The sequence below is a fragment of the Aethina tumida genome, chromosome 2 (assembly GCF_024364675.1).
Source record: "Aethina tumida isolate Nest 87 chromosome 2, icAetTumi1.1, whole genome shotgun sequence".
In the NCBI taxonomy this organism is placed as follows: domain Eukaryota; kingdom Metazoa; phylum Arthropoda; class Insecta; order Coleoptera; family Nitidulidae; genus Aethina; species Aethina tumida.
The window spans coordinates 5,478,129-5,497,867 of NC_065436.1; the positions used below are offsets into that span (position 1 = coordinate 5,478,129).

Genomic DNA, 19,739 nt, shown 5'->3' on the forward strand with positions numbered 1-19,739 from the left:
TAATTAAAATGATTTAATGTATATAATTTATAAAATATCAGAAATTCAGTGAAAGATTTAAACAGAATTTTCAATAATTTGAATATGGATGTTAATAATTTAATAAATTTTTTTCTAAAGTTTCTCTTAAAAAAAGTATAATACAAATTTGATACGCATTATTCTAAAATATGTGCCTTCAATTCAATATAATAAACTTTCTTACAAAGGCGTAAATTCTTTGAGTTCTCCTCTTTTTGTCGTCCTATTTTCTACGCCACTGAATACTATTGTGTAAAGAATATGAAAAACTTAATAGTTTTAAAAAATTTTCAGTGACGAGGAAAATAGAGAAGCAAAAAGAGGGGCACCCTTCGGAATCTGCAACATTGTGTCATTATGGAAAAAGTTATTTATGTTTATTGTGAGTACATATTTTAGGATAATACATATCAAATTTAAACATGATTAAAGCAAAGGTTACGGAAATATAAATAAAAAACTATTATTGAAAATTATATTTCAGGAACTGTATTTTCTTCAGGAGAAATTCATCATTACTGGTCCCAAATTTTCTTAGAAACACCTTAGGATATTAATTATTTTGTTCCATAGCCTAAAAGTAAGAAGAATTAACTACAACCTTTAATAATTGTTATTAAAAATTTGATTATTATTATTGTCTATTCAAAATTTTGAATAACATTAATTTTTTGGATGTTTAATCTATAAAATACTCTCAAAATTGTATTATTTCCAAAATTGTATAAAAGGTTCTTAATGAAAAAAATGAAACGACTTCTGATTAATTAAAATTAATTAACGTATATAATTTATAAAATATCAGAAGTTCAGTGAAATATTTAAACAGAATTTTGAATAATTTGAATACGGATGTTAATAATTTTAAAGTTTTAAGAAGAATAAACTACAACCTTTAATAAATCATATTAAAAATTAACTAAAATTTGATAGTTATTATTGTCTATTCTTTGAAATTTAAATGTGAGGGGCCGTATTTTCTTCAGGAGGAAGTTTAGAAAAAAATTATATTTAGATTTTTTTCATTACTGAACGTGTTCCCCACTTATTTCAGACACATCTTGTATATTAGACCATAATTATTATAAAAGGTTCCCTAAGAATCAGTGAGTTTTATATTATGAATAACTGCACCCCACTGACTCATTCTGAAGAAGCTGTTAAATTCTTATAACGATAAAATTATATTATCAAAATTTTACGTCTTATAACAATTTTATGATAGTAAAATACAAATAAAAACATGTGGTCCTTTTAAAATGGAAAAGAAATGTAATTTTAATAAAATTTAAATGGGATTAATAATACCAAGGATCAAAAAAGTAATGTTTATAATGAGTTACTTTCAAAAGTTAATTAAAAATGCGACTTTATTTGCTCACTTTGCTTATACAATAGAAAACTAGTATAATTCAATTTGGTCATCATTCATTTATTAATCAAATATTTCGTATATCATGTATTAAAATAAAACAAGCATAAACCTATTTTATTTCAAATTGACGTCATACAATTTGATGGAACATACAAAAGCTTTTCTGAGGATTTATGTAACTGTAATGAATGCAACTTTATCATTGAATTTTATAAAGATGTATAATTTTATTTAATACGAAATTATATCACAAATACAATATATAATTAAGCATATTATAGAAACTTAAGGAAATGTTCATGAATTATTACTTATACCTTACATTATAAAAAAAAAAATCCTTTAAATCAGTTGTTAGAACCAGCCAATTAGGTAGACCAAGGGGATAATATCAGATTATCAATTACAGGGAACACCTCGAAGTGTATCCATCGGGAATTACCGAATTATACAGTTCTACTCAAGTAAGGCGTGTGATCAATCAATATTGTGTTGCACATTATTGATACACGTTTACTGCTAATACGTTAGTTAACTGTATTCAGTTATTATATATTATTGACTGGATTGATTGGTGTCGCTTATTATCAATTGTTACAAATACAATTAATATTAAATTTTGTCGAATATATTATTATTTTTTTAATAAAGATTAATGGCACATAGTTTGTCAAATATATAACTATGACTAACAAAATTTAATTTTCATTTATTAGATTGTCAAGAAAGTTTTTACGTTTTTTGATATTTAAAGTATAAAAATTATATGAATCCAATAAATATGGCCATAGTTCCATTATATTAGTCTTATTAAGAAAATTTTTAAAAAAGGTATTATAAAGAACTTCCTCTATAAAATAAAAAAAAAGTAATTATTAAAAAAAAAAACATGATAATAAATATTTGGATATTTGATGGATGTTATTATTTTAATTTTTGAAGAGGTTGTAACATCATGTTACAATATATTTTTTATTTAATTGGTAAAAAACACTTGTTTTTATTGATTTATTATATTTTCACTTTGATTTAATAAAACTTGTCGTGGGGCAACACAAATTATTTTTATAAATATAAAATAACCATAATTAACCATATAATACAAATTTTCCTTCTTCAAACTTAAGTAATTTACTTCTTTATGATGTAGTCAAATAGTACGCCTATTCTGTAGCATCAGCATTTTTTTTTACTTGTATTTATATTATAAGAAGTCCTTAAATATAATTGTCAGAAGCAGCCAATTAGACATTACAAGTAAACAATGTCAGCTTATCAATGACATCAGAGGCTTCAGAGAACACCACACAATGTATGATGCCAAACTGTCGGGGAATTACCGAATTGTTCAGTTCTACACAAGTGAGGCGAAAGGGAATCAATCAATATTGTGTTGCACAGTACTGATACATGTTTGTTGATGTTACGTTGGTTAATTATATTCAGTCATTATATATTATTGACTGAGCTGATTGGTGCCGCTTATATTCAATTGTTACAATCACAATTGATATTAAATTTTGTCGAAATATTTATTGAAAGAACGTTTATTATATTTTAATTATATAAAATATAAAACTACATAATTAAACTATGAGGAATGTGATTTAATTTTCATACAGTATAGCCACAAGCAATTTATACAAGCTATCAGAATCCAATAAATAAGCCCGAAGTTCGATTACTTTATCCCAAGTGAGGAAATTTCCAAGTTCCTCCAGCAGGGGCATTATAAAGAACCACTTCTGTATAATAAAACAGTAACTAGACAGACTCCTCGTTTCCAACATACTTTTCAAAATGTCGTACTTCAATTCCAACAGACTTTTGTCTCTAAAATAGTACACCAAAGAGGCGTTATACTTTTCAAAAAGCTTCGCTATAACTTGCACATCCTTCTCTGTCATCCTCTGTATGGCGTTGCGCAGACACTCTCTTGTCAAGACGTCATTCCCCAAAACTCTCTTCCGTATGTTCCAAAAGTCGGTGATGTAATATCTGGGGGAACGTTCATCCAAGTGCTCGATGAAGTACTCCCTGGTACTGCTAATTTTGTTGAAGTTGCCTTTTTTAATGTACTTCAGGAGACTTCTGAAAATTTGACGGGTCCCATCATCTTCGTCGACTTCCATGTCTAATTCTCTTCACTTCTAAACTTTGAAGTATTGGTGAATTCAGTTAAAATATTCAGTTGTGTAATTAAAAACTTCTATAAACATTAACTACACACACACACACACAAATAGTTACTTTGTTTGATTGACATAATAATTGCCTGAATAATATAAAAATGACAGTTTTAACAAACTATGAAAGGACGAGATTTTGTTAATAAAATATTGGGATTTTCTTGTGCATTTGTCTAATATTTTCTTGTCAATATATGTGAGGAAAATACCTTCAGTAACTAACACACAGTCGACCATTAAAGTTTAAGTTTTATAAAGTTGTGTAATATAGACTTTCCATTATGATTGATGAAATACATCAAAACTCATCTAAAGAAGTATATATAAACTGAACTTCCCAAAGACATAAAACAATAATGCACTTTGCATTTTATGTACAATACACGTTTAAATATTGGTTGAGCAAGAAACAATGATCATGAATTTTAAAAAATGTGAAAAAAGTCATATGAAAGACGAGGTTCCCATAGGAATGGATCTAATTGTAGGAAATAAAGAGCAGCGAAACTTTTAACAATGAATGTGCGACCAGAAGGCTTTATAAAACTGCTCTGGAAACCACTACTATAACAAACTTAAATTGAGACTTAACATACGGATTTTCAGTAGTATATTTCGATAGACATAAAACTTTTTATATATTTAATAGACATAAAATAAATACATTTTATTTCTTATAAAATTAATACTAATGTGTTATTAATTTCCCAAAGAATTTAATAAAATTTGTTTAATTAGGACGAGAGAAAATACATTTATTTTGATATTAAAAGGCTTTACAAGTGGAAAAGGAATACATTGGGTGTCGTTTGAAGTGGATAATATATGGTAAACATATATTGGAAATAATTCTAATACCCATTAACGACAAATATGGGCAAAGGAAATACAGGATACTATTTCAAGAGCATAAAATTATTGGTAATTTTGATTTATCCATCGGAAAGTTATCAGAAACGAGGGATCAAAAAACAAAGGCTACATCACACTCAAGAAATAAGTGTGTTGACAAATCAGGATCATATGCACAGGACATTTGTAACTTCAGATCCACTTCTTTCAAACAAACAGACAATGTAACAGTAAAATTGTCAATGTAATATTTTTTTTAATTACTTGTTTGATTATAAATTAAAGAACTACATAAATTACTACAGATTATAGATTTTAAGAAATTTTATACATAATTATCAACTCTGTGGTTTCTGAAACAAAAATGAACAGTCTCAAATGACATCAATTATTTTCATTTAATTGCTCCACAAATTCATAATAGTTCTGCAACAGTTTTAAAAGGACAGTTTGTGAAAAGCTAGGTCTACTTATATTTAAAGTTTTCAGATATTTTTATAAAGAGAAGATTTAACATAACTCTACTTTCTTCTGTAAGAATTGGATTAGTTGTTGTTTTTTGAGATGGACCTCAGGAATATAAAAAGGAGGAAAATTAAGTAAACCTGCCTTACAAATCAGTAATAACTACATGAAAATATACAAAAGAAAAATATATATATGTGTACAGTAGTGGTCTATATTGCTATATTTATGTCCAGCTCAATTCAGAAAAATATATGTAAACAATAGTAATTTTTTTAATACTGTACATAGTAAATTAATATTAATTTAACAGTTCACATTAAATAAAAGAGTTATGGCTGAAATATTTAACATTTTATAAAGTTACTGTAATAATGGCCACCACTGTACATGTCATAATTTTTTATATTAACATTTTTCAAGCAAAATTCAATCTTTTTTGTGTACCATAATTATTTTAAATTTAAAAAACACAACAACTGAATTGGTACAACGTTAGACAGAAAGTTTTAAATAATTTTCCCTCACTCACATTGAAAAAAAAAATAAAACAATAAAAAACTGTTTTGAACTTTTAATTTTATTGTTAAAATTAATTAATTTTTCGCCTACCTGGTTCTATTGTCAGTTATATATGACGAAAATTCCGCCGCAAAAATTTACCGTGGGATTTTTGATGATAAAAAATCTTTTAATCCTATCAAAGGACGGTAAAGCAAATAATTTTTTTCGTGTACGTTGAGATTATCTTAAAATGCCATTATGCAGTTGCCGTCCGAAACCCGTATCATAATTGAATCCGATCATTTTGTCTCTTTGCCGCCGGCTTTGCACTTAGTTGCCAACAAACTTTTTATATGACCACGGCCAATTTATTGACAAACCGGCATTATCCGTTGAATGAGCTCGAAAATTGCTTTCCACTCGTGTGTTAAAAAAGTTAAAAAGGAACACTATTTACTTCGACTTTGAACAAATATTACCTCCATTATGAATTGTTAAAAAAAATTAATCCATTTTCAATTAGACCTAAAGAAAATAATTTAAAAAATGCACCAAAAAGTAAATTAACAGTCCCCGATTGTGAATCTTTAAAAATTTGCTCCAGAAGTTATGTTCTTATTGAATTACTGGCTACAAAAAAGAGAAATTTATTATTTCCAAACGGGCGAAACATTTCGATTCCGTTTCTATACAATTCTGCCATCGCGAACGTTTTTGGAACGTTGGCAAGCTTAAATCCGGAAGCCAATTTCTAAAAAAAACCTCAAAATAGCCGATATGACGATGAAATGATAAAATGCATTCGATGGTGGTGTCGGTTATTTGGACGTTTTTTCTTCGGAATCGACATTAATCACTCAACTCAAATCAATAGTTTATATCAGGATGCATCGGGTGAGATTAAAATTCGGGTATTTTAATCTGGATACAAATATAGGAGATGTATTCAGAACAACTACAACAATATTGAATAAAAGCTGATGAATAGTTTTTATTCATTAATTAATTTTTATATGGAAACATTATTAAATGAATTAAAATCATTAAAAATAATGCTGTCATATATATTAAGTCTTCTTCAACCTGTTCCTTGTCACTAAACATGCACTTTGTCATAGTTGATTCTGATTCATTCCTTCGCCTCCTTTTCCAATTTTAGTTTTTATGTATGTTCAAGAATTGTATGTCCTGATAAGAAAAATTGAATATTTAATAATATTCGAACAGTTGTTGAAAATTTATACAATTATAAGTAGAAAATTTATAGAAATCTCTTAAATATTGATTAAAAATTAGTTAATTTGTGTATTTGAATATTTTTAAATGACTAAAACTCACTAAGAATTATGTTAAAGCTAATTATTTTATTAAGTCTTCTTCAACCTCTTCCTTGTCATTAAATATGCACTTTGTCATAGCTGATTCTGATTCATTCCTTCGCCTCCTTTCTCAATTTTACATTTTATATATGTTTAAGAATTGCATGTCCTAATAAGAAAAATTGAATATTTAATAATATTCGAACAGTTGTTGAAAATTTATACCACTATAAGTATAAAATTTATAGAAATCTCTTAAATATTGATTATTCAATAATTAATTTTTGTATTGAGACGTTTTTAAACGAGTAAAAATCACTAAAAATTATGTTAAAGCTAATTATTGAATTAAGTCTTCTTCAACCTCTTCCTTGTCATCAAACATGCACTTTATCATAGTTGATTCTGATTCATTCCTTCGCCTCCTCTTCCAATTTTAGTTTTATATATATATATTTAAGAATTTTATGTCCTGATAAGAAAAATTGAATATTTAATAATATTCGAACAGTTGTTGAAAATTTATACCACTATAAGTATAAAATTTATAGAAATCTCTTAAATATTGATTAAAAATTAGTTAATTTGTGTATTTGAATATTTTTAAATGACTAAAGCTCACTAAGAATTATGTTAAAGCTAATTATTTAATTAAGTCTTCTTCAACCTCTTCTTTGTCATCAAACATGCACTTTGTCATAGCTGATTCTGATTCATTCCTTCGCCTCCTTTCTCAATTTTAGATTTTATATATGTTTAAGAATTGTATGTCCTGATAAGAAAAATTGAATATTTAATAATATTCGAACAGTTGTTGAAAATTTATACCACTATAAGTATAAAATTTATAGAAATCTCTTAAATATTGATTATTCAATAATTAATTTTTGTATTGAGACGTTTTTAAACGAGTAAAAATCACTAAAAATTATGTTAAAGCTAATTATTGAATTAAGTCTTCTTCAACCTCTTCCTTGTCATCAAACATGCACTTTATCATAGTTGATTCTGATTCATTCCTTCGCCTCCTCTTCCAATTTTAGTTTTATATATATATATTTAAGAATTTTATGTCCTGATAAGAAAAATTGAATATTTAATAATATTCGAACAGTTGTTGAAAATTTATACCACTATAAGTATAAAATTTATAGAAATCTCTTAAATATTGATTAAAAATTAGTTAATTTGTGTATTTGAATATTTTTAAATGACTAAAGCTCACTAAGAATTATGTTAAAGCTAATTATTTAATTAAGTCTTCTTCAACCTCTTCTTTGTCATCAAACATGCACTTTGTCATAGCTGATTCTGATTCATTCCTTCGCCTCCTTTCTCAATTTTAGATTTTATATATGTTTAAGAATTGTATGTCCTGATAAGAAAAATTGAATATTTAATAATATTCGAACAGTTGTTGAAAATTTATACCACTATAAGTATAAAATTTATAGAAATCTCTTAAATATTGATTATTCAATAATTAATTTTTGTATTGAGACGTTTTTAAACGAGTAAAAATCACTAAAAATTATGTTAAAGCTAATTATTGAATTAAGTCTTCTTCAACCTCTTCCTTGTCATCAAACATGCACTTTATCATAGTTGATTCTGATTCATTCCTTCGCCTCCTCTTCCAATTTTAGTTTTATATATATATATATATATATATATATATATATATATATATATATATATATATATATATTTAAGAATTTTATGTCCTGATAAGAAAAATTGAATATTTAATAATATTCGAACAGTTGTTGAAAATTTATACCACTATAAGTATAAAATTTATAGAAATCTCTTAAATATTGATTATTCAATAATTAATTTTTGTATTGGGACGTTTTTAAACGAGTAAAAATCACTAAAAATTATGTTAAAGCTAATTATTGAATTAAGTCTTCTTCAACCTCTTCCTTGTCATCAAACATGCACTTTATCATAGTTGATTCTGATTCATTCCTTCGCCTCCTCTTCCAATTTTAGTTTTATATATATATTTAAGAATTGTATGTCCTGATAAGAAAAATTGAATATTTAATAATATTCGAACAGTTGTTGAAAATTTATACAATTATAAGTAGAAAATTTATAGAAATCTCTTAAATATTGATTAAAAATTAGTTAATTTGTGTATTTGAATATTTTTAAATGACTAAAACTCACTAAGAATTATGTAAAAGCTAATTATTTAATTAAGTCTTCTTCAACTTCTTCTTTGTCATCAAACATGCACTTTGTCGTAGCTGATTCTGATTCATTCCTTCGCCTTTTTTCTTAATTTTAGATTTTATATATGTTTAAGATGTCCTGATAAGAAAAATTGAATATTTAATAATATTCGAACAGTTGTTGAAAATTTATACAATTATAAGTAGAAAATTTATAGAAATCTCTTAAATATTGATTAAAAATTAGTTAATTTGTGTATTTGAATATTTTTAAATGACTAAAGCTCACTAAGAATTATGTTAAAGCTAATTATTTAATTAAGTCTTCTTCAACCTCTTCTTTGTCATCAAACATGCACTTTGTCATAGCTGATTCTGATTCATTCCTTCGCCTCCTTTCTCAATTTTAGATTTTATATATGTTTAAGAATTGTATGTCCTGATAAGAAAAATTGAATATTTAATAATATTCGAACAGTTGTTGAAAATTTATACCACTATAAGTATAAAATTTATAGAAATCTCTTAAATATTGATTATTCAATAATTAATTTTTGTATTGAGACGTTTTTAAACGAGTAAAAATCACTAAAAATTATGTTAAAGCTAATTATTGAATTAAGTCTTCTTCAACCTCTTCCTTGTCATCAAACATGCACTTTATCATAGTTGATTCTGATTCATTCCTTCGCCTCCTCTTCCAATTTTAGTTTTATATATATATATATATTTAAGAATTTTATGTCCTGATAAGAAAAATTGAATATTTAATAATATTCGAACAGTTGTTGAAAATTTATACCACTATAAGTATAAAATTTATAGAAATCTCTTAAATATTGATTATTCAATAATTAATTTTTGTATTGAGACGTTTTTAAACGAGTAAAAATCACTAAAAATTATGTTAAAGCTAATTATTGAATTAAGTCTTCTTCAACCTCTTCCTTGTCATCAAACATGCACTTTATCATAGTTGATTCCGATTCATTCCTTCGCCTCCTCTTCCAATTTTAGTTTTATATATATATATATTTAAGAATTTTATGTCCTGATAAGAAAAATTGAATATTTAATAATATTCGAACAGTTGTTGAAAATTTATACCACTATAAGTATAAAATTTATAGAAATCTCTTAAATATTGATTATTCAATAATTAATTTTTGTATTGAGACGTTTTTAAACGAGTAAAAATCACTAAAAATTATGTTAAAGCTAATTATTGAATTAAGTCTTCTTCAACCTCTTCCTTGTCATCAAACATGCACTTTATCATAGTTGATTCCGATTCATTCCTTCGCCTCCTCTTCCAATTTTAGTTTTATATATATATATATATTTAAGAATTTTATGTCCTGATAAGAAAAATTGAATATTTAATAATATTCGAACAGTTGTTGAAAATTTACACCACTATAAGTATAAAATTTATAGAAATCTCTTAAATATTGATTATTCAATAATTAATTTTTGTATTGGGACGTTTTTAAACGAGTAAAAATCACTAAAAATTATGTTAAAGCTAATTATTGAATTAAGTCTTCTTCAACCTCTTCCTTGTCATCAAACATGCACTTTATCATAGTTGATTCTGATTCATTCCTTCGCCTCCTCTTCCAATTTTAGTTTTATATATATATTTAAGAATTGTATGTCCTGATAAGAAAAATTGAATATTTAATAATATTCGAACAGTTGTTGAAAATTTATACAATTATAAGTAGAAAATTTATAGAAATATCTTAAATATTGATTAAAAATTAGTTAATTTGTGTATTTGAATATTTTTAAATGACTAAAGCTCACTAAGAATTATGTTAAAGCTAATTATTTAATTAAGTATTCTTCAACCTCTCCCTTGTTATTAAACATGCATTTTGTCACAATTGATTCTGTTTCATTCCTTTGCCTTCTTTTTCATTTTTTATCAGTAGATAAGTCCCAAAATTGTATGACCTGATTAGAAAAAATGCATATTTAATAATATTTGATCTGTAATTTTTACTAAAGGTGATTAATTTCAAAAAATGGTAGTTTACTCAGTGTTGGTAAAAGATCTCCTGGTTCACACATAACTAAAAATACATTTCTAAACAAAAGGTAAAACCTTAAAGATGACATGATACAAATGCATTCAACAGTTAGTGTCGGTTATTTGAATTTTTTTCTTTGGAATCGACATTAATCACTCAACTTAAATCAATAGTTTATATCAGGATGCATCGAATGACATTAAAATTCGCTTGGCAACGAATATAGAAGATGTATGTAGAAATTAAAAATGAATATGTGAATATAAATACCAATAACTTATGTAGAATTTTATTTTCTCTTTCTGTTAATTGGTCATTTATCTCTATAATTTTTGCTAAATGTGACCAGTTTCAAAAACTGTCAGTATACTCAGTGTCAAAAGAACATATCCTGATCTCAGTATTAAATCAAAACCATCAAATAAGTAAAAATATATTTGAAATTGAAAAGATAAAAGATAATACAAATGTATTCGATGGTTAGTGCCGGTTATTTGGACTTTTTTCTTTGGAATCGACATTAATCCTCAACCCAAATCAATAGTTTATATCAGGATGCATCGAGTGGGATTTAAATTCGAGTATTTTAAACTTGGCAACAAAAATAGAAGATGGGTGCAGAAATTTAAAAAATAAATCTGTCAATATTGGATTAAAAGGATTCATCGAACTAACATATGAAAACATATAAAATGTTAAAATTACAAATATAATATAAAATTTAATATTTAAAAGAATTCCATTAGTCATCAAATTATAAATAGAAATATGTGTTAACAACAATATGGAGTCTAAGCCATGAAAAACTAAGATTTTAACAATGAATGCAAATTAAATTCTAAACATATTAACTATTATAACAGTTGTTATATATAATATGTTTCCATCCATTAAATTAGATGATATTGGATTACATGTAAGTCTTTTACTAACTTTAATGGCACGTATACATATCAGAATTCACTTCTTCCAGAAACCTTACGGCTACATATTAATGATTATGAAAAACCATATTTTACAATAAGCAAATTAAGGCTATATTTCAAAATCCTTACCTAACTAAAAGTATATTTTTTAAACAAAGGATAATTAGATAATGTCTTTCAATCATATTTATTGTAAAGGTTTAAAATGAAACCTCAAATATCTCCACATTTCCTCCTGTATGAATTGAATACTGATATCAAAACTTGCCCCTTGTACATTAGACCAGGGTTGTGCAATGTCTTTAATTATTTATATATTTAGTTACTTTTTTATCCTTTCGACAGATTTGTTTAATTAATACCAGTATGTTGTATACTTTTTCCAGCTCCACCGACTTTAAATTGATGATCAACAAACATCAAACTGTTCCACTAACGCAAAACCGTTTTTAATTAATTAAATTTGGCCCTCCTACGCGACGTGGATAATCAGTTTAAATTTTTATCTGTCACTTTTCGCACACACTTCCCATTTTATTTTTAGAGTGGGCTGAATTATAAATTAAATTAAAGTGGTTTTATCATCCCGCAAACAATTATAAAAAATATTGTTTTATAAAATTATAAAAATCATATTATACTAACAAATATTTTTGAAGAGTTGACACCATTAAAATATTCACAGTTATACAAGATGTTTCTAAAATATATGGTCATAATTTGGGGCAGATAGAACATCTCTGGTTTTGTAATTAGATAAATTTTAACTTTTAACTATTTCGGTGCAATTTTAGAGTGTAGAATCCAAAATAGTCATTATATTTCGTCTACAATATTAAGTTTTGAGACTATATTTATCATCTTATTTTTGAACTTACTTACTTTTAATCTTATAATAAAAATACAGAGTTAAATATAATTATGTATCATTTAAAAATTTGTCTGGATAGAGTAGTTTTTAGTTTAATCTGGAATTAGCCAGACTCTTTTATCATATCTTTCAGCTGATAAAAACATCTGTTAAATCTGCCTCAAAGTCTGTACCATCTTCAGACAGTACAGAAAGAGGATGTAATGAAATTTCTTCTAAATTATTGAGGTGTTATTGCTCAATACGGATCATTAAAAACATTAAAATTTACTAAAAAGCCAAGATGGCTGTCCCAAAATCATTAATACGACTAACTTTAGACAAAATTGTTACTTTCTTTCAATGCCTCTTATTCATGAAATTTCAGTAACATGCTCAGCCATGTATACAAAAGTAGATACAAGATAATATAGACCAAGGAAAGGTATATCTGGCTAATTGGATCTTAATTTTAGGTATAAAAATTCTATTTTGTCTTTAAAAAACATCTTTACTTATGTTATGCCCTTTATCAGTACCCAAATCAATTCAAAAACTGAAGTTAATAGACGAAGTCTGTACTTTAAAAACATCCTTCATCAGTACTCATAAAAAATATTTTGTTGACCTGCCTTTTTGATAATTAGTGAAAAATGATATTACAAATAACATTTTCGATTAGTCTTTTGAAAGCACTTGATGAACACACAGCATTAAAGATAGAAACAAATTTGTCATTTAAAAAGGCGGTTTATATGTATCGACGAGAATAAAAAAGATAATAAATATTTTCCGCCCCAAATAGCAAATTACCCCCAAAGTGCTTTTAGCATTAAACGCCGATAATATTCCCGCAATAACAAACAAAGAAATGTTATGCTTCTCCTTAATAAAGTAACAATTTGGAAATAATGTTACATACCTCTTGTGATACGGATCTGCATAATTGGGCAGGAACGTAATTTTCTGAAGCTCGTCATCGTCTAATGATCTGAAAATAAAAAAATAGTTTCATGCAACAGCAAAATATCAAAGAATATTCAACCAATTCAAACAAATTTGCATTGAAACTCATACATTTGTAACAAGTCATTTCGTTCCATAATTAAAACTTTATACCTGTTGAAAACTATGAATGCACAGTTCGAAAGCGGAATATTTTCTACGAATGAAAAGAGAAAATATTAGCAATTGTGAAAATTACGTGCAATGTATGCACATTTATTTAACGTAGAGCTGTTTGTCGTTTTAAATTACAATGTTTGGAATAAATGTAAAATTTTTACATTCATTAAGATTTATCATGCAAGTCGGGTTGTTGAATATTCATTATTGCATAAAATTGTACATTTTGAAATTACTTTTCAGTCCAATAGTTGATGTGGGAGGAAGTATTGTACCACTGATTTTTATCAACTCGCAAATAATTGAATATTAAACTGAAATGTCATACTTTTATGTCCATGACTTTCATTGATCATCAGGAATTAATTATTACATACATAATTAGTTGGAGGAAATATTTTTAGTCTCATAGCTGAGCCCCATGAAAAACGAAAACACTTTTATCATCCTTAACAATGTGTATCAAGGATTTATGAACATATTTTACATATCGATATACAATTCATTAAAATTGATAACAAGGCCATCAAAGCATTGCCCCGATAAATATATAGGTAATGCACTCGTAAGCCTCACAACGGAACCCACAATGCTCGTGTACTGGGTGGTACTGCTCTTTGGTGCAGCCTTCGCATCCGACTGTAACGTGTTGAAGACGAAAAACGGCAGTGTTTGTGTGTGTAACTCCACCCAATGTGACTCGTTCCCACAACTCTCAGCCTTGAACAGAAACCAGTACCAAATTTACACCACCAGCAAGGAAAAACTGGGTTACTGGAAGGTGCTGAAAACTTTCGAAAATGTAAGAAGACAATATAAGTCGCCACACACCATAAGAGTGAACAGAAATCGAAGGCTACAAACTATAATTGGTTTTGGAGGAGCCTTCACTGATGCCACAGGTATTAACATTTTGGCCATGTCAGGGAAAGTGCAATCCCTCTTGGTGGAAAGTCTTTTCGGAGCAACTGGCAACGCTTACACACTATGTCGATTTCCCATTGGAGGAACTGATTTTTCACTAAGGAACTACTCATTGAACGACGCCCCCGACGATACCACCTTAAACAACTTCAGCCTACAACAGGAAGACTTTAATTACAGAGTAAGTAGCAATTACGAAACGATTTACGTTTAAACTACATTATGATCTCAAAAGATTCCGTTCATCAAACAAGCCATCAACTTAACCAAACAACAAAACTTGGAGCTGCGTTTATTCGGTACCGCCTGGACGGCACCCATTTGGATGAAGTCCAACCACGACTGGACTGGCGTTGGGGTACTGCTCGATCAGTATTACCAGACCTGGGCTGATTACCATTTGAAGTGCATCGAGGCGTACGACAAGCTTGGTATTCCCGTTTGGGGGCTCACCACAGGGAACGAACCCTCCAACGGGTTCGTCCAGGCCAAGTTTTTCCGTTTGAATGACATGGGTTGGACTGTTTTTTCAGCAGTGAGTAATACCAAGAGTAAACTAGTTAAGCTACTTGAGTCTCTTTTAGTCCTATTGGATTGCCAATAACTTGGGGCCCACTATTAGGAACTCAACTTATAATAAGACTAAAATTATTGTATTTGATGACAACATGGTTGTAATGCCATTTGCTCAACAGGTAACACTTACAACAACAAGTCAAGTCGAGTTTTATCTTAACGTTGTGTTATAGTTATTACAAGACGAAGGTGTTTTAAAATATGCAGATGGAATAGGAGTACATTGGTACAATGACGATGAGTACCCAGCCAACTTTTTAGAGTTTGTCACCAAACCAGGAATATTCATGTTAAATACTGAAGCTTGCAATGGTAACTTCAATTTATACTAATTTAATGGAGGGTATTAATTAGTTTTGGTTCTTAAAGGTTTTGAAACTTTCTTTGGTAGAGACGTGGCTGTTGTTTTGGGCAGTTGGGAAAGGGGGGAAAAATACCTAGCAAACATTATAATGGTAAAACCCATCACAGTACCATAAGACCTTTAATCGAAAATGACATTTTTAGAAACTCCGATATCATGGTTGTGGGTGGTTAGAATGGAACATGGTCTTAGACTTGCAGGGTGGCCCAACAATGATAAGTAATTTCGTAGATGCTTCCATCATAGTAAATCCTAAAACTGATGAATTTTACAAACAACCAATGTATTACATACTTGGACATTTTTCAAAGTTTGTCATCCCCGGATCAATAATGATAGAAGTTGTAACCTCCATAAAAAAAGATATTGACTGCGTGGCCTTCCTAAGACCCGACCATAAAATTGTCATCATCGTTTACAATTGGTAAGAAATTTGATTCCGTTTTTGCCGCCCTTAATGTGACGTTTTTTTAGGGGTACACCGACCAACGTACTCATTGAAGAGTCCGGACGTCGAATCGTATTAAACTTGGAGGCAAAATCATTAAAGACTGTAATTTATAACGCATAAATTTTTGTTTTTTAAATATATCGTTTGTAAATAAACTTTTTTAAAAAAGTTCCCGCATTAAAAAACTTGTCGAACTCTTTCATACCGACCTTTCTCTTGTTTCCCACAGATGTAAGCGATAAACGTCCCGTAAAATTTAATGAGTAAAACACTGCTCGTAATAAACTTTCCTATCTCAGACATTCCTAAGGGGTAAGTAATAATGTAAAGCACGAACTTTAATAATCTCATTCACCTATACTTCAGTACGTTCGAAATGCCCCCGATATTCTCTCTGATCCACTGTCAGTGTGATAAAGTTTTAATTAATGTTTGACAATTGATTGGTCTCATTGGCTATTTATAGTGTTTTAAAATATATGTATAATATATAACTTTCTTATAACTGAATTTTGTTCAAATACCTTATTAATTACCCTTCTTTAGACTGAAAGATTTTCTATCTTCTCAATAGACTCAATAAAAATCAGTTTTATATTATTAGCAACATTATAGTTAATTAAAGTATTCAGCTGAAAAAGGAGTTATAGCAAACTGTAAATATGAACATGTAAATTTTCATCAAAAAATACATATTATTCAAGGGAAATTATTTTTAAATTAAGCCAGTTCATTTTATCCTCTGAAATGTATCACATTGTTTATTATTTTGTGAATTATTCTAATATCTAAATGTGAGATGTTATTATTGAAGAAATATGCAAAATAAGTTTATACCAAGAAACTCCTCGACAGTTTTGCACATATGCACATTTCTATTTCATACACCCTCTAGGAAAATAGTTTTTGATATTTTTCTCAAAAGTTTGTTATGTAGACACATCTGGTTTTGAATAAAATAAGTCTGCACATCTACATCAACTCTGGTTATATTTTTAGAAATATTGTTATATTTACATTTATATTTTAATACATGTTTTTAAAATATTGCTTCTCTTAACATTTCATAAAAGAACAATACACACTATTAATTATATTAAAGACGTCTCAAATGCTAATATTGGTAATAAAGCTGCTTATTAAATGCAATCTTGAATGTTAATATTGAGAATACGTCACAACAAATAAAACATTCTCCACATTCAAACTGACACAGAACATCTATTTAGATTTTAATTGTACTTTTCTAGGACTAATTTTAAAGCCATTTTTCCAGCTTTGACACATATTTAAAAACAAGTTGAAATATTTATGATAACATAATAATAACTTTAACCCAAACACAACAGAAATGGCCAATATGAACTTGAGTTTGTGATAATATGATACGTTATTTGCTTCTCTTTATATTTTATAAAATAACAATAGAAATTATCAAAAGAAACCTCGAATGATAATATTGAGAATAGAGTTTCTGACGTCACACCATAAGACATCCTCCACCTTCAAACTAACACAGAACATCTATTTAGATTTTAATTTTACTCTGTAAGACCAATTTTAAAGCCATTTTTTCAACTTTTACACATATTTAAAAAGAAATTGAAATATTTGTGATAACATAATAATAACTTTAACCTAAACACAACAGAAATGGCCAATATGAACTTGAGTTTGTGATAATATGATACATTATTTACTTCTCTTTATATTTTATAAAATAACAATAGAAATTATTAAAAGAAACCTCGAATGATAATATTGAGAATAGAGCTTCTGACGTCACACCATAAAACATCCTCCACCTTCAAACTGACACAGAACATCTATTTAGATTTTAATTTTACTTTGTAAGACCAATTTTAAAGCTATTTTTTCAGCTTTTACACATATTTAAAAACAAATTGAAATATTTGTGATAACATAATAATAACTTTAACCCAAACACAACAGAAATGGCCAATATAAACTTGAGTTTGTGATAATATGTTACATTATTTGCTTCTATTTATATTTTATAAAAGAACAATAGAAATTATTAAGAGAAATCTTGAATGATAAAATTAAGGACAGAGCTACTGAGGTCACACCAATAAGACATCACCCATCTTCAAACTGACACAGAATATCTATTCAGATTTTAATTTTACTTTGTAGGACAAAATTTAAAGCTATTTTTCAGCTTTTACACATATTAAAAAACAAATTGAAATATTTGTGATAACATAATAACAACTTTAACCCAAACACAACAGAAATGGCCAATATGAACTTCATTTTGTGATAATATGATACATTATTTGCTTCTCTTTATATTTTATAAAATAACAATAGAAATTATTAAAAGAAATCTCGAATGATAATATTGAGAATAGAGCTTCTGACGTCACACCATAAAACATCCTCCACCTTCAAACTGACACAGAACATCTATTTAGATTTTAATTTTACTTTGTAAGACCAATTTTAAAGCTATTTTTTCAGCTTTTACACATATTTAAAAACAAATTGAAATATTTGTGATAACATAATAATAACTTTAACCCAAACACAACAGAAATGGCCAATATAAACTTGAGTTTGTGATAATATGTTACATTATTTGCTTCTATTTATATTTTATAAAAGAACAATAGAAATTATTAAAAGAAATCTTGAATGATAAAATTAAGGACAGAGCTACTGAGGTCACACCAATAAGACATCACCCATCTTCAAACTGACACAGAATATCTATTCAGATTTTAATTTTACTTTGTAGGACAAAATTTAAAGCTATTTTTCAGCTTTTACACATATTAAAAAACAAATTGAAATATTTGTGATAACATAATAACAACTTTAACCCAAACACAACAGAAATGGCCAATATGAACTTCATTTTGTGATAATATGATACATAATTTGCTTCTCTTTATATTTTATAAAATAACAATAGAAATTATTAAAAGAAATCTCGAATGATAATATTGAGAATAGAGCTTCTGACGTCACACCAATAAGACATCTTCCACCTTCAAACTAACACAGAAAATCTATTTAGATTTTAATTTTACTGTGTATGACTAATTTTAGAGTTACTTTTGTCAGCTTTTACACATATTTAAAAACAATTTGAAATATTTGTGATAACATAATAATAACTTTAAGCCAAACACTACAGAAATGGCCAATATGAACTTGAGTTTGTGATAATATGTTACATTATTTGCTTCTATTTATATTTTATAAAAGAACAATAGAAATTATTAAAAGAAATCTTGAATGATAAAATTAAGGACAGAGCTACTGAGGTCACACCAATAAGACATCACCCATCTTCAAACTGACACAGAATATCTATTCAGATTTTAATTTTACTTTGTAGGACAAAATTTAAAGCTATTTTTCAGCTTTTACACATATTAAAAAACAAATTGAAATATTTGTGATAACATAATAACAACTTTAACCCAAACACAACAGAAATGGCCAATATGAACTTCATTTTGTGATAATATGATACATTATTTGCTTCTCTTTATATTTTATAAAATAACAATAGAAATTATTAAGAGAAATCTCGAATGATAATATTGAGAA

At 27.4% G+C, this 19,739-nt stretch overlaps 3 protein-coding genes across 3 annotated transcripts in view; 1 reads left to right on the plus strand and 2 right to left on the minus strand.

Annotated features, from left to right (window-relative positions):
- LOC109605799 (glycosyltransferase 25 family member) overlaps nt 1–19,739 on the minus strand; it is a 41,509-nt gene that overhangs the window by 10,219 nt on the left and 11,551 nt on the right. The window contains exon 4 of the mRNA XM_049962756.1: nt 13,640–13,708. Coding sequence (XP_049818713.1) covers nt 13,640–13,708 — 69 coding nt within the window. The remainder of the gene's footprint in view (nt 1–13,639; nt 13,709–19,739) is intronic.
- On the minus strand, nt 2,983–4,215 carry LOC126264500 (uncharacterized). Its single transcript, XM_049962758.1, has one exon. It carries the CDS (start codon nt 3,526–3,528, stop codon nt 3,004–3,006), a length of 525 nt encoding a protein of 174 aa, XP_049818715.1. The 5' UTR covers nt 3,529–4,215; the 3' UTR covers nt 2,983–3,003.
- LOC109605797 (lysosomal acid glucosylceramidase) lies at nt 14,083–16,320 on the plus strand. The gene is made up of 7 exons (XM_020022389.2): nt 14,083–14,947; nt 15,002–15,301; nt 15,351–15,461; nt 15,516–15,654; nt 15,712–15,797; nt 15,850–16,130; nt 16,181–16,320. Exons 1-7 carry the CDS (start codon nt 14,264–14,266, stop codon nt 16,275–16,277), a joined length of 1,698 nt encoding a protein of 565 aa, XP_019877948.2. The 5' UTR covers nt 14,083–14,263; the 3' UTR covers nt 16,278–16,320.

Bases quoted from the DNA above. Each gene is read 5' to 3' on its own strand.
- LOC126264500 (XM_049962758.1), bottom strand. From the start codon at position 3,528: ATGGAAGTCGACGAAGATGATGGGACCCGTCAAATTTTCAGAAGTCTC.
- LOC109605797 (XM_020022389.2), top strand. From the start codon at position 14,264: ATGAAAAACGAAAACACTTTTATCATCCTTAACAATGTGTATCAAGGA. The intron at 15,462-15,515 runs GTAACACTTACA...GTTGTGTTATAG, and splicing joins TAATGCCATTTGCTCAACAG to TTATTACAAGACGAAGGTGT. The intron at 15,798-15,849 runs GTAAAACCCATC...TGACATTTTTAG, and splicing joins ACCTAGCAAACATTATAATG to AAACTCCGATATCATGGTTG.